At 40.3% G+C, this 15,606-nt stretch overlaps 1 protein-coding gene across 1 annotated transcript in view; it reads left to right on the top strand.

Moving 5' to 3' along the window:
* The first annotated feature begins 971 nt into the window (after positions 1-971).
* The window catches only part of LOC130360750 (pantetheinase-like), a 30,508-nt gene continuing 15,873 nt past the window's right edge, over positions 972-15,606 (top strand). Inside the window, exons 1-2 of the mRNA XM_056563323.1 lie at positions 972-1,330; positions 11,307-11,437. Of these exons, the coding sequence (XP_056419298.1) occupies positions 1,127-1,330; positions 11,307-11,437 (335 nt within the window). The 5' untranslated portion in view covers positions 972-1,126. The remainder of the gene's footprint in view (positions 1,331-11,306; positions 11,438-15,606) is intronic.

Here is a 15,606-nt window from a genome sequence, read left to right as displayed (position 1 = left end):
GGTCTGTAACTTCCAGCTGGCAATACACCCATCATCCGAAGAAGTAATGCTTTCTATTTATTAAAAATAACAGTAAACAAACCAAGTAAAGTTAAATAATATAAAAACGGGACACTAAAAACAAAAAAGGTATGGCAGCACCAAGTTGGTGTGTTTCATATACTAATAATTGTTTCATGTATGCTCCATGCAGCCCAAATGAACTCAGGAACAACATAATTGACAGCACTTAGTGTAAACATGATGATGATTTATGCTATCACCTTCTTTTTGCCTGGCTCTATTGATTTAATTGCTCATGATGTGTTTTGGGCCGCCTTCTGGTTTTGTCTAAAAATACTTGCCAATATGAGGGTGAAATTACTGACCGAAATATTCAGTGTGAAACCATCCTAATATGTGTGAACACAGCTCTCAAAGATTGGGGAAAAAGAGCTGCTAAATATTAGTATGAACTACCTGTATTAGATAGTTTACCAAGCTAGAAAGAGCATTCTTTCTGTCCTTTTCATACTAACACTGGTGTGTATACTGTATGCATATTAAAGGAGTACTCCGGGATGGAAAAATTGCCAGTCGAAAAAAAAAAAACTGCTGCTGGGGCCGAAAACATCACACTGCCATACTATCACCGGCTGAGGAGGGACTTCACTGCGGCCGGTGATTGGCTGAGTGCAGTATGACTCGCCGACCACCGGCAACCAGGAAGAGGATTGCGGCGGAGGCTTGAGCGGGTTACCGGAGGCACCAGGGGAGCGACGGAAGGTATGTACCTCTTTTTTATTTTTTTTTTACTGCCGGCAGTATGACGGGCAATTTTCCCATCCCGGAGTACTCCTTTAATGTAACCACATCCAGATCTGTTGTTTATGTCTTCAAGGGGATGTCTTTTTAATGCTTCTGTTTGGGAAGTGAAGCGCTCATCCTAAAACCTGATCTTCTGCTTACAGACAGTATTTTAATAGTTGCACAATGGAAGCTATTTAGAGAACATGCAAATTCTGGATTGCAGCATACATTTCACAACACTAGTATTCCTCCTATTTGGGGATTTGCTCACTACATTTCCTTATCCTTCACAGATCAGAGTAGTCCGCAGTACTGCCATATCTGACCTTCCTAAACTATGTTCCTACCCAGCATTTTAATCTGTATAGCGTGCAGCATAAGATTGAGTTATTCCCTGGATAAATTTGTTGCTGCAGTCTATGAGCATGTTCCTTTTTTCCCAGACCCATCTCGGGCACCTGTAACACAAAAGGAAGCTTTGGCTTTAATGAACAGAAATATAGATGTTTTGGAAACAGCAGTAATAACCGCAGCACAGAAGGTAACATTATAGTTTTAAGTTATTTTAATACTTTGCACTTGTATGTTCCAAAATTAAACTGCAATAAATATTTTGATCTTTAAGTTTGCAAATTTTGGTAATTAAATTATTTGTTGACATAAAATAATATATAATAATATAAAATATAAAATTGGCTTTGTTGCTACAGCATATATGTTCAGATTTTAAATTTTAAAGTAGTTCTCTGTGGTCTCATGGATTGCAGGGACAGATAATAGGGGACATTTACTATGTGCTCTCTTTTTATACACCGCACATATGTAAAGCTCAGCCAATTTAAAGGGTTATTTCAGGAATTATTTTTTTTATCTTACTATGCTAGGGGCTGTAAAGTTAGTGTACTTCATAATATAGTGTCTGTACCTGTGTGTAATGGTTTTCTCACAATTCTTCTGTGATTTTCACTCCAATATTAATTTTACCAGCATACAAAATGACTGTTGTATCAAATTTTTCCCACCTTGCAATGCGGCCGAGACCTGACTCACTAGTCAGCTGATGACAGGGAGCCTGTCTGCTTCAATGGGTGGAGGGATCGCTTGATGGGAGAGAGATCAATCTGCAACTAATGCAACAGCTGTAGTCACCCTGATTGAAAACCACATGTCTTTTGTTTCAATGGGTGGCATGGCTGATGTGTGGGAGGGAGGAAAATGTAATTGTGGGATTTGTAGTCAAAAAAAGAAAAGTCAAACAGGAAATACCAGTTCACAAAAAGCTAGCCCCAGTGTTATGGTAATCTCATGATGTTTGTTATGTTATTTTTACTGTATATAACAGAGATGACCACGATTATTCTGCTGGTCAAATTAATGTGGCAATTTCTACTTTTGTATACAGAAGAGTTGTATGCTACAAAACATTAATTTTGTATATAGACTCCCTTTGTCACCCTTCATCAAAAATGATTTAAGGTGAAATCAGAAAAATATAGAAAGGGGAGGGGGTGGGGTCTTATTTTTTACACCATTCACCGTACATAAATTGGGTATCCTTGTAACCATATGGACCTACAGAATAAAGGTGCAGTTACACTGTTATGGTAGGTGGTAGTGGATCCTCTGGACCTGTGTGGAAGATGACATGAGCTGTACCAGGGAGCGGAGTCTAAGGTGCTGCTGGTTTTCACCAAAGCCTGCTGCAAAGCGGGATGGCCTTGCTGCGGCAGGCCGCTACCCCTGGCATCACTTGACCACACAGACTCAGGAGAGATGACGCGTAGAGAGGCTGGCAGGAAGACAGGACAGGTGGTACAGAAGCCTAGTCAGGACATAGCAAGGTCAGTAGGCTGGCAGCACAGGAGCGTAGTCAGGTTACAAGCGGAGTAGTCAGGAAAACAGAAAGGCAAACACACTGACTGCTTTCTCTGAGGCACAAGGCACTAAGATCCGGCAAGGGGGTGTGGGAGGTGACCACACTTATAGACAAGGCACAGGTGAAAGCAACAATCAAGGGTGCACTGGCCCTTTAAAGCACCGGCGCACGCGCACTCTAGGAGGAACAGCAGCGAAGGTCAGTGATGGCCCGAGATTCGCATATGGGCACGTCCCGCCAGGCGAATCCTGGGCCCACCAGCAGAAGCGGACGTAGCAGGGGAGCACTCACGGCCAGTGTGTGCGGCAGGAGCGCTAGGTGTAACATACACTATAATGCTATCATGATTTTTCATGTCAGTACAATTACAACCATACCCAATTTCTATGTATAATAATTTTTTTTATGATTCACTAGGAAAACAAGGCTCCTTTTGTGTCTTGTGATCTTTAATTCTGCAATTATGTAATTTAACTTGTTTTTGTGTTTTGTTTTTTTCGTTTACATTATTTATGTGAAAGATCGATAATGTTATATTTTCATAGTTTGGACAATTTTGTATGTGGTTATACTGGATAGGTTCATGAATTTTTTATTTAAATTTTTTAAAGGGGAAAGGGAGGTAATTAGTAATTTTAACTATAGGGCGATATTTTTATTTTTCTATTTTTAACCTGTCAAGGACACAGGGTGTACAGGTATGCCCTGATGTCTGATGACACGTGTCTCAGGAACTGCCCAGTTTAGAAGAGGTTTGCTATGGGGATTTTCTTCTAAACTGGGCAGTTCCCGAGACACATGTCATCAGAGAGCACTTAGACAAAAAAGAACAACCTTAACTTCAGAAGCTCATAAGTACTGAAAGGATAAATTTTTTTAAATAGAAGTAATTTACAAATCTAGCAAAGTAGGAAAATGGTCAGCTCACCCGGCCACCGCACGGCAATATAATCCTCCAAGGATATGAAGAAAGCAGGTAGATGCCAGCAATTAAGAAACTTCACCTTTATTGGAACCACGTAAAATCATCGATATGGAGAGTCTTCAATAAGACAGACATTTAAAATTTCAGGAATCAGCGCCAAGCATGACGCGTTTCAGGTCATGTGACCTTTCATCAGATGCATGGTGGGAAGCAGAAGGGTGGGGGAATAAATCCCAGCCTCCTAATGGAACAGGTGAGTAAGATTTCTATCCTACGAACCAGGGATTAACCCTGTCCGTTCCAAAAGTAGAGGCACCCATCTGCTATATATAACAGGTACAAAATCATAAATCATTAATCACCTATAACCATGGTTACAAAATAAGTGCAAACAATAGATATGAATCCTGTATATTTTTTAGGGAGACACAAAGTGTATATTTAGAGGAAAACGGTTGCCAAAACACTGATTATAAAAAATAATACAATAGATAATAATATATATATAAAGCATCAATGGCAACCTAACACAAGTTAGTAATGAAGAATGACGTCCGATTTTAAAATTTAACCCATGTGGTTGAAATGTGCGCAAAGAGTAAATCCAAAAGATTTCCCTATTTTGTAATGATTTGATGTGGTTTCCACCTCTGTCATGTGAACAAACTATCTCAATACCTGAGAAAGAAAAGTGGGCTACATTACCATCGTGAACATTTTTAAAATGTTTGGAGACATTTGATGCGTTAGTGTAGGAACTGCTACCAATAGCTCTAAGATGTTCCTGGATGCGTTTTTTCAAGGTTCTTTTAGTGCTGCCGATATAGGATACATTGCAGCTATTACAATCTATTTTGTATATTACGTGAGTAGATTCACAGTTAATAAATTGTTTAATCGGCACAGAATTCGAATCAGGAATTGAAATCGTAGAAGTCTTGGCAGCATGTGCACACACACGACGCATCTAGGTAAACCGCATTTGAAAAACCCATTCAGTTTAATCCATGAAAGAAAACCTGCAGTGGAAGCAAGTGGCAAGGCACTCGGAGATAAAAGATTACCTAGATTAGGGGCCCGTCTACTCGAAAAATGTATGCCATTTTTTTTATATTTACTATTGAATTCTAGACTGTAAGTAGTGGTAAAGGTAGGCTTCGATACCATATTCGAAAATGTTTGATTAGGTTTTGGTGTAAGGAGGCTGTCTCTAGATTTTTGTAAAACTTTCCATTTGGCTCTGTTCAGACACCAGGGCTGGTAACCTCTCTGACCCAAACAATGAAAAATATTATCCGATTCTATTTGAAAAGATTCATCTGTGGAACAATTTCTGCGAGCATGAGTCAGTTCACCCAGCGAGATGGCTAAAACCGTATGTTTTGGGTGACATGACTCTGCGCGCAGAATGGTGTTACCAGCTTTCGATTTTCTGTATGTGGAAGTGTGAACACGTCCCTGTCTGCTATCAAGTAAAATGTCCAGAAATGGAGTGACGGATCTGTGCCAGGTTAATGTAAAAAACAAATTATGAGGATTATTGTTAACGTAGTCGACAAAACAGGAAGCACTGTGTTCGGAGGACGACCAAATTATGATGACATCGTCAACATATCTTCCGTACCAAACAATGTTGGAAAAGAAGGGGTTGATGTCAGAAAATATATATTGCATCCCCCACCAGTGGACAAAAATATTTGCCACTGAAGGGGAGGATTTGGCCCCCATTGAGGCACCCATCCTCTGAACATAGTATTGGTCCTGAAATATAAAGAAATTATGAGTTAATATATAATTCAAAGCCTCGAGAACAAACTGGCACAAGTCCTCACTATAAGTGGAAAAACTGTAAATTATATCCGACACTGCTCGAAGTGAAAGTGAATGAGGGAGAGAAGAATACAAAGATTTGATGTCCATTGTAGGCCACGAGTAAGAAGTATGCCACTCAATTTGATTCATTATCGAAAGTAAATGTTGGGAATCTTTAATGTGGCTAGGACACGTAGAGACAAGGGGTTGGAGAAGTGAATCTACCCATTCACAAAGTAGTTCATTAAGGGAACCAATACCCGCCACTATGGGTCTCATAGGATGCGGGAATTGGCCCTTGTGAATCTTCGGTAAAGAATGAAATATTGGTGTAATGGGATTAGAAACCCATATATAATCAAACTCTTTTTGTGATAGTACCCCTAAAGATAAACTATATCTAAGTAACGATTCCAGTTTAGAAGAAAACGAAGTGGTGGGATTATATGTAATAGGTGTATATGTGACCTCATTATTTAAGATACGCTTATTAAGCATACAATAAAGATCTACATCCATGCATGTAACGCCCCCCCCCCCTTGTCAGCTGATCGAATAACCCAATTGTTGTTATCTCTCAAATCTTTTAGAGCAGTTCTTTCAGATTTTGGTAGATTGTTGGCTCTGGGTCCTATACCGGAACGTTTAAGTTCAACTAACTCTTTCATGACCATGTCTTGAAAGGTGTCCATGTAAGGACTCCTAGAGCCAACAGGATAGATTTCAGGATTTTTTATTTTGAAGGACGGTGAGGTGGACACTGTGATCACATGTCGCCGTGTCTCAAAATCCAATGACAATAAATCACAGAACACATTTTGGTCATGGAAGGAAGAAAAATTATTGTTAAGAGACACATGTGATGCCGTGGAAACCTCACTAGACAATGGAGCTACATTAGATTCAACAGAGTCCACTGTATCGAAATGTTTCTTTAAAGTCAAAGTTCTGACAAATTTGTTGATGTCCAAGATGGTATTAAATACGTTAAAGTGGGTAGATGGTGAGAAACCCAGTCCTTTGGCCAAAACAGAGAGATGCGAGGAAGTAAGAGTTAATGGAGACAAAACAATCACATCCAGATTTGGGCTTACTTGTGACGCTTCTTGAAATCTCTGGTGGACCTTCTTGGATTTGTGTTTGCGCCCCCCCCCCCCCCCCCCCCCTCCGCCTGCGTTTTTTGATCTCTTAAAATCACTGGTGGAGCCATTTAAGTTAGAATTAGGACGGTCGTCCGAAGCCGTGAAATCTGAAGCATCGGATTGTGTATCGGAAGCCTCCGATTCTGCTGAACTAAAGGTGACCCGTTGGTTTCTAGGATGATATCTTTTATGGTGATAACCGGGTTAATCACCTTTTTTCAGAATAGAACGAGATGGAAGGAACTTGTCCCAAGCTCTCCAGGCATAAACTTTATTCGACTGATGATCATGCAAGTCCCTTCGAAATTTGCTTTTCTTGGTTTCCTTGATAATTTGTTCGAGATTCGCTATATTTTGTTTCAATTTAGAGTCCTGTTCACACAACAGGGTGGTACCAGCATGCGGAGAAAGAAAGTCCTGCGTTTTTTTTATATCCGATTTCACTAGCACAAGTGATTCCTTTTGGGATAAAACCAGGACGTTAATCAATTTAGCAGAACATTCACTCAGAGCGTCATTCCTCATTGTTTGGTGTTCCTCCTTTATGTTGATGGTGGGGATTTTTTTTAGATGTAAGCCCCGAGGAATGAGGCCCTTGGATAAATACGTCTCCATAGATGTAACCTCCCACCACAGTTTGGTCTCCTTGACCAGTAGCTTTTCCAAGGAATAAAGGTGCATTTTCAACTGTATGTCATGTGAAGCTCGATCCATGTCAATTATTTCCAATGCTGTATCGCAGCGTTCAATGCGGTTATCAACGTCCTTCAGGAGAAGTAACCCCTCTTCCATGATCGGGACCGGGGCACCGGTTTCCGTTGGAGAGGACATGTGAACCGGGAGCACGACAAGTGTGAGGAGCACTCAAGGCAATAGAGCAAAGTAGGAAAATGGTCAGCTCACCCGGCCACCGCACGGCAACTGTCATGCTTGGCGCTGATTCCTGGAATTTTAAATGTTTGTCTTATTGAAGTCTCTCCATGTCGACGATTTTACGTGGTTCCAATAAAGGTGAAGTTTCTTAATCACTGGCATCTACCTGCTTTCTTCATAATTTACAAATCTGTTTAACTTTCTTGAGCCAGTTGATATATAAAAAAAAGTTTTTTTTCCTGGATAACCCCTTTAAGAACAGAGGACGTACATGTACGTCCTGGTCCCATTAAAGGGGTTTAAACCATTCTCACCAGCGGAGAACCGGTTAAACCCCGTGGATCCCAGTTGCTAAGGACAGCCAGGACCCATGGCTAATGCCGGGCACTGCTGATCAGGCCGATGCCCAGCATTAACCCTTTAGACGCTGTGATCAAAGCTGATCGAGGCGTCTAAAATGAAAGTGAAATTGTCATGGCAGATTTAAACCCTTCCCTCTTAAAAGTTGAAATCCCCTCCTTTACCCATTTTTTTAAATAAAATTATGTAATAAAAAGTAAAAATAATCATATGTGGTACCGCCGCGTGCGTAAAGGTCCGAACTATTAAAATATAGGGTTATCTAAACTGCACGGTCATGAGCCCTCATGTATCTCTGTATGTGGAAAAATAAAAAAGTTATAGGGGCCTGAAGATCACAATTTTAAACAATTTTGCTGCATGTAAGATTTTTTTTAAGTAATAAAATAAAACCTACTTATATTGGGTATCCTTGTAACCATTTGGACCTAAAGAATAAAGGTAAGGTGTCATTTTTAACAAAAATTGCACTGTGTAGAAACGGAAGCCCCCAAAAGTTACAAAATGGCATTTTTTTTCAACCCCACAAATATATATTTTTAGTTTTTGCGGTAGATTTTGTTATTAAATAATTGATGCTATTACAAAGTAGAATTGGTGGCGCAAAAAATAAGCCCTTATATGGGTCTGTAGGTGCAAAATTGAAAGCCTAATCCTTGTGGTGAAAATGGGCAATTCATAGTGGGTAAGACCATACAGAGGTTTCACAGGACAGGTTCCACTCATAACAGGCCTCGCCATGGCCAACCAAAGAAGTTAAGTGCACATGCTCTGCAACATAACTGAGGTTGTCTTTGGGAATAGATGTGTGAGTGCTGCCAGCTGGCTGCAGAGGTTAACCCCTTCAGGACTCAGGGCGTATAGGTATGCCATGATGTCCTGGTAATTAAAGACACAGGACATACCTGTAGGCCCTGGTGCCATTTGTGGGGTTTAAACCGTTCTCACCAGCGGAGAATGGGTTAAACCCCATGCATCCTGGTTGCTATGGGCAGCCAGAACCCACAACTAATGCCGGGCGCCGCCGATGCCTGGCATTAACCCTTTTGATGCCGCGATCAAAGTTGATTGCGGCATCTAAAATGAAAGTGAAACTGTCCCCGCAGCTCAGCGGAGCTGATTGGGACTATCGCGATATAATCTCAATGTCCCGATCAGCTTACCAGATGACGAGAAGGTCCTCGCCTGCCTCTCTGTCATCCGATTGGTGATCTACTGCACCATGCCAGGCTAGAACAGCAGAGCGCCGGTTACACTGATCAATGCTATGCTATGGCATAGCATTGATCAGTATATGCATTCAGAGGATTGCATGTTTTAGCTAAAAAAAAAATGTCAAAAGAATTTAAAATAAGTGAATCAACCCCTTCTCTATTAAGTTTAAATCACCCCCTTTTCCCATTTAAAAAATAAAATAAAATTATGTAATAAAAAATTATCATACGTGGTACCACATGCGTAAATATCCGAACTATTAAAATATATGGTTAGCTAAACCGCACGGTCAATGGCGTACACATAAAAAAAATACCAATGTCCCAAATTTTGCATAAATTAGGTATCCTTTTAGCCGTATGGACCTACATAATAAAGATAAGGTGTCATTTTTACCGAAAATTGCACTGTGTTTAAACGGAAGCCCCCAAAAGTTACAAAAGGGCGGTTTTTTTTCAATTTCACCCCACAAATATATATATTTTTTGTTTTGCGATATATTGTTATTAAATGATTGATGTCATTAGAAAGTATAAATAGTGGTGCAAAAAATAAGCCCTGATATGGGTTGGTAGGTGCAAAATTTTAAGCGGTATGATTTTTAGAAGGGGAGGAGGAAAAAACAAAAATGCAAAAACTAAAATTAGCCTGGTCCTTAAAGGGGTACTCCAGTGGAAAACTTTTTTTACTCCAGTGGAAAACTTTTTTTTTTTTTTTTTCTAAATCAACTGGTGCCAGAAAGTTAAACAGATTTGTAAATTAATTCTATTAGTCCCTAAGGGGTTAAAGGGGTACTCCGGTGAAAACCTTTTTTCTTTTAAATCAACTGGTGGCAGAAAGTTAAACAGATTTGTAAATTACTTCTATTAAAAAATCTTAATCGTTCCAGTACTTATTAGCTGCTGAATGCTACAGAGGAAATTCCTTTCTTTTTGGAACACTGATGACATCACAAGCACAGTGCTCTCTGCTGACATCTCTGTCCATTTTAGCAACCATGCATAGCAGATGCCTAGCAGATGTATGCTAAGGGCAGCATGGTGGCTTAGTGGTTAGCACTGCTGCCTTGCAGTGCTGGGGCCTTGGGTTCAAATCCCACTAAGGACAACAATAAATAAAGCGTTATTATTATTATAATAACGTCAGCAGAGAGAACTGTGCTCGTGATGTCATCAGAGGGCATTCCAAAAAGAAAAGAATTTCCTCTGTAGTATTCAGCAGCTAATAAGTACAGGAAGGATTAAGATTTTTTAATAGAAGTAATTTACAAATATGTTTAACTTTCTGCCACCAGTTGATTTAAAAGAAAAAAGCTTTTCACCGGAGTACCCCTTTAATGGGATGGGGGCTCAATCTGTCAGAGGTCAGACCATACGCCGCACACTGCATGAAATTGGTCTGCATGGCTGTCATCCCAGAAGGAAGCTTTTTCTAAAAAGCCCACAAACAGTTTGCTGAAGACAAGCGGACTAAGCACATGGATTACTGGAACCATATTCTGTGGTCCCAGGTGTGCAACCAGGTGTGGAGTACAAAAGACAAGTGTATCTTGCTTACAGTCAAGCATGGTGGTGGGAGTGTCATGGTCTACTGGGGAGCTATAGTTCATTAAAGGAACCATAAATGCCAACATGTACTATGACATACTAAAGAAAAGTATGATCCCCTCCCTTCGTAGACTCAACCGCAGTTCGGCATTTCAACATGATAACACCAAAACACCTCCAAGACGACCATTGCCTTGCTAAAGAAGCTAAGAGTAAAGATGATGGCCTAACCGAGCATATCTCCAGATCTAATGCCTATCTATTGAGCATCTGTGGGAAATCCTCAAACAGAAGGTGGGGGAGCGCAATGTCTCTAACATCCACCATCTCTGTGATGTCATCATGGAGGAGTGGAAGAGGACCTGGTGCTGAACAGTGCTGAAAAATAAAAGTTGCCATGCAAAATATTGACATTTTGGGCCCAATTTGGACATGTCCTCTTAGGGGTGTGCTCACTTTTGTTGCCACAGTTTAGACATTAATGTCTGTGTGTTGAGCTTTTTTAAGGGAAAACAACATTAAACTTTGTTATACAGACTGTAACTACTGTACATTGTAGCAAATTGTCATTTTTTGTCAAGGTTGCACTCACATGTGAGAGGCTGTACTTCTAAATTGGTGAGATCATTCTTAAATAATTGCATTCATTAAATAAATTGTCATGATTTGTTCCATATCACTATTTTACAGTATGATCCATATTATATGATGTGTATTTATACGTTTTTAGCCTCTATTTTTATGTAAAATATTTATTGTGTCTGCAGGGAGCACACATCGTAGTCACACCAGAATATGCTATATGTTGTTTTGATTTAAGCAGAGAAAATGTATTTCCCTATCTGGAAGATATCCCTGACCCAGCGGTCAATTGGATTCCATGCAATGATCCACACAGGTATGTCCTGTAAATGTCATATCATTTTCATATGTAATAGTTATAATGTTTATTCATAGCTTCAGTATATTCAGAACGTACCGTATAAGGGTATAGGGGGAGATTTATCAAAACCTGTCTAGAGGAAAAGTTGCTGAGTTGCTCATTGCAACCAATCAGATTGCTTCTTTCATTTTTCAGAGGCCTTTTCAAAAGTGAAATAAGAGATCTGATTGGTTGCTATGGGCAACTCAGCAACTTTTCCTCTTGACAGGTTTTGATAAATCTGCCCCATAGAGTGTTTGTTGCAGATTCGATGCGGTGTTCAGTCCTTTAGTAACATTAGGGGAGATTTATCAAAACCTGTCCAGAGGAAAAGTTGCCCAGTTGTCCATAGCAACCAATCAGATTGCTTCTTTCATTTTTAACAAGGCCTCTGCAAAATGAAAGAAGCAATCTTATTGGTTGCTATGGGCAACTGGGCGACTTTTCCTCTGGACAGGTTTTGATAAATCTCCCCCATTGTTTGCAACATCAAATCCCCAGCAAACATGGTACATCTAATGTACCTTAAAGGAGTACTATGGTGCTTTTTATTTATTATTTTATTATTTATTTTATTTATTATCATTATTAATTTAACCCTTTTGTGCTTGGGCTTCAAAGCTAAACACACTTTAACTCCCCTTCCTACATTTCCCTGTTGTGCCGATATAGGTGTCTCCCAGGACAGTGAGTCCCAATGTGCTCAGCGTATCACCAGCGGCAGTATTGTCCTGTTGCGGCCTGTGATAAGCTGAGCGCTGCGTAACTCGCCATCCCGCAGGAAGCAGAAGAAGACAGGGACCGGAGAATGGAACATCGATATCGGCACAACGGGGGAACATAGGAAGGTTACTTTGTAAAATGTTTCCTATTCCTCTGTCCTTTGTGAAAGATGCCAGAGCTTTCATACTGTTTATAGCAAATGACAATGTATACCTTGGCTTCTCTTCCAAGTCTGTCTTGTCATGCATTTTGGTGTTTTTTAGGGATTCCCAGTCAGATATCTTATGCAGTTTGGTCACAAACAGTGTACCAAGAATCTCGTGTTCATTGTTTATAATATTTTGCTCAGAAGAGAATTTTACTGTTACCAAAAGAATTTCTGTTTTACTAAAAGTATTCATAAGTTAAAGGGGTACTCCGGTGGAAAACGTATTATTATAATTTTTTTTTTAAATAAACTGGTGCCAGAAAGTTCAACAGATTTATAAATTACTTCTATTAAAAAATCTTAATCCTTCCAGTATTTATTAGCTGCTGAATACTACAGAGGAAATGATTTTCTTTTTGGAACACAGAGCTCTTTGCTGAATCACGAGCACAGTGCTCTCTGCTGACATCTCTGTTCATTTTAAGAACTGTCCAGAGTAGGAGAAAATCCCCATAGCAAACATATGCTGCTCTGGACAGTTCCTAAAATGGACAGATGTCAGCAGAGAGCATTTTGCTCCTGATGTCAGCAGAGAGCTCTGTGTTCCAAAAAGAAAATAATTTCCTCTGTAGTATGGAGGAGCTGATAAGTACTGGAAGGATTACGATTTTTTTATAGAAGTAATTTTACAAATCTGTTTAACTTTCTGGCACCAGTTGATTAAGAAAATAAAAACATTTCCACCGTGGTACCCCTTTAAAAGCTAATTCTGTCAAAATGTTGAGATATACAGAGTACACCCCTTGTGATTTTGTAAATGTTTTATTATATATTTTCATGTGATAACACTGAATATGACTCTTTGCTACAATAAAAATTAGGGAGTATACATCCTGTATAAGGCTATGTTCACACGCCGGAATGTCCACACAGAAAATCTCTGTGCAGACATTCCGCAGAGTTTAAAGAGGCCGGATGTTTTCCTTCCACACCCTAAGCCTCTTTAGCCCTACCTCTCATCTATAATTGACAACTCTAGTGTCCAATCAAAAAAATGGTAGAGCTTTCTGTCATAGTTGGTGGACCTGGAAGTTTCTCATTACAGGGTGCTTTGTGCATGTAAGGAGCAGATTCCACCTCTTTGACACTTCAAGAGTCATGTCAGGGCATTAAAAAGTACCTGTCACCAAATAAATTGTTCTCATCTACCTCAGACTATGTTCCCTAACTACTCCTAACACCTCTCCTGCCCTTAAAAACAATATCAGAGCTTTAAAAGCTGTGTATCTTACCTTTCTTCTTGCTCGCATAGTGCAATTTCCCAGCAGGAGAAAGTGGGCGTTTCCCAGTAGGCATGACATCTCTGAAGCCTGCTGGGGGAACACTTCTGCCTTCACATGGTTGCAGCGCTGTGATGAATAGAAGACATCAGGCTCTGTGCATGTTTCAGTCTCTGAAGATTTCAGTGAGGCTCTACTTCAGCTGTCAGTCTATGTGGGTTTCTCTGAGAATCTATATAGCTTTCACTATCTGTGCAGCTGACAATCAAGCTCCTGAGTTTGGACTCCTGCCAGGGGGGGGAAAGATCGAACTCCCAATGTAGCAGAGAACTGAACAGAGCCACCTAGTGGCCGTTTCCTATATTGCATTTTAAACATATTTATGGGAAAGTTAATGGGAAAGTGCCTGCTAATTACACAAGGAACACTATATTAAAAGTTTTAATTGATGACAGGTACTCTTTAACCCCTTAAGGACCAAGACCATTGGGCCTTAAAGGGGTACTCCGTCCCTAGACATCTTATCCCCTATCCAAAGGATAGGGGATAAGATGTCAGATCGCCGCGGTCCCGCTGCTGGGGAGCCTCGGGATTGCCGCTGCGGCACTGTGCTATCATTACAGCACAGAGCGAGTTCGCTCTGCCCGTAATGACGGGCAATACAGGGGCCGGAGCATCGTTATGTCATGGCTCCGCCCCTCTTGACATCAGGGCCCGCCCCTTTCAATACAAGTCAATGGGAGGGGATGTGGCAGTCGTCACGCCCCCTCCCATAGACTTACATTAAGAGGACGGGCCGTGATGTCATGAGGGGCGGAGCCATGAAGTCACTCTGCTCCGTCCCCTGTATCGCCCGTCATTACGCACAGAGCGAACTCGCTCTGTGCTGTAATGATAGCGCAGTGCCGCAGCGGGGATCCCGGGGCTCCCCAGCAGCGGGACCGCGGCGATCTGACATCTTATCCCCTATCCTTTGGATAGGGGATAAGATGTCTAGGGGCAGAGTACCCCTTTAAGGACCAGGCCAATTTTATTTTTGCATTTTCGTTTTTTCCTCCTTACCTCCTAAAAATCATAACTCTTTTTTTATATTTTCATACACAGACCCACATGAGGGTTTGTTTTTTGCATCATCAATTTTACTTTGTAATTACATCACTCATTTTACCATAAAAAGTATGGCACAACTAAAAATTTTTTATTTATGTGGGGACATTGAAAAGAAAGCCACAATTTATGAAATTTTGGAAGGTTTTGTTTTCACGTTGTACACTTTCTGGTAAAAATGACATGTTTTCTTTATTCTGTGGGTCAGTACGATTAAAATGATACCCATGTTATATATGAGTTTTTTTAATTGTACCGTTTAAAAAAAATCTCAAACTATTTTTACAAAATTAGTATGTTTAAAATTGCCCTATTTTGACCACCTATAACTTTTTCATTTTTTCTGTATACGGGGTGGTATGAGGGCAATTTTTTTGCGCTGTGATCTGTCATTTTTAGCTGTACCACTTTTGCTTGTATTTGACATCACTTTCTGATCATTTTTTTTTCTTAAATAAAATGTGACAAAAAAAAAAGCAGCAATTTTTAATGTCCCCATATGGGACTATTTATAACAATCATTTGATTGCTAATACTGTTTAGTGCTATGCATAGACATAGCACTGATCAGTGTTATTGGCTATCTTCTGCTCTGTCCTTCTTGACCTCTAGCCGCCATGCTGGATAATCGGATCTGTATTGATCACGGCATCTGAGGGGACATGTCCGCCATTACCGGTGGGTCCCTGGTTGCTGACAGCAGCCGGGAGCTGCTGTGCATGATGCACTGGTCCAATTCGAGTGTCATGTACATGGCGTAAATGTACGTCATAGTGAGCGAAGTACCACAGCACCATGACGTACATCTGAGACCAATGTCGTTAAGGGGTTAAAGGGTTACTCCAGTGGAAAACTAGTCATGAGCTACATTTATCTGACAATGGAGA

Source organism: Hyla sarda, chromosome 3 (assembly GCF_029499605.1).
Source record: "Hyla sarda isolate aHylSar1 chromosome 3, aHylSar1.hap1, whole genome shotgun sequence".
NCBI lineage: Eukaryota > Metazoa > Chordata > Amphibia > Anura > Hylidae > Hyla > Hyla sarda.
Note: the sequence above shows the minus strand (reverse complement) of the source record. Positions and strands in the feature narration are given on the sequence as shown.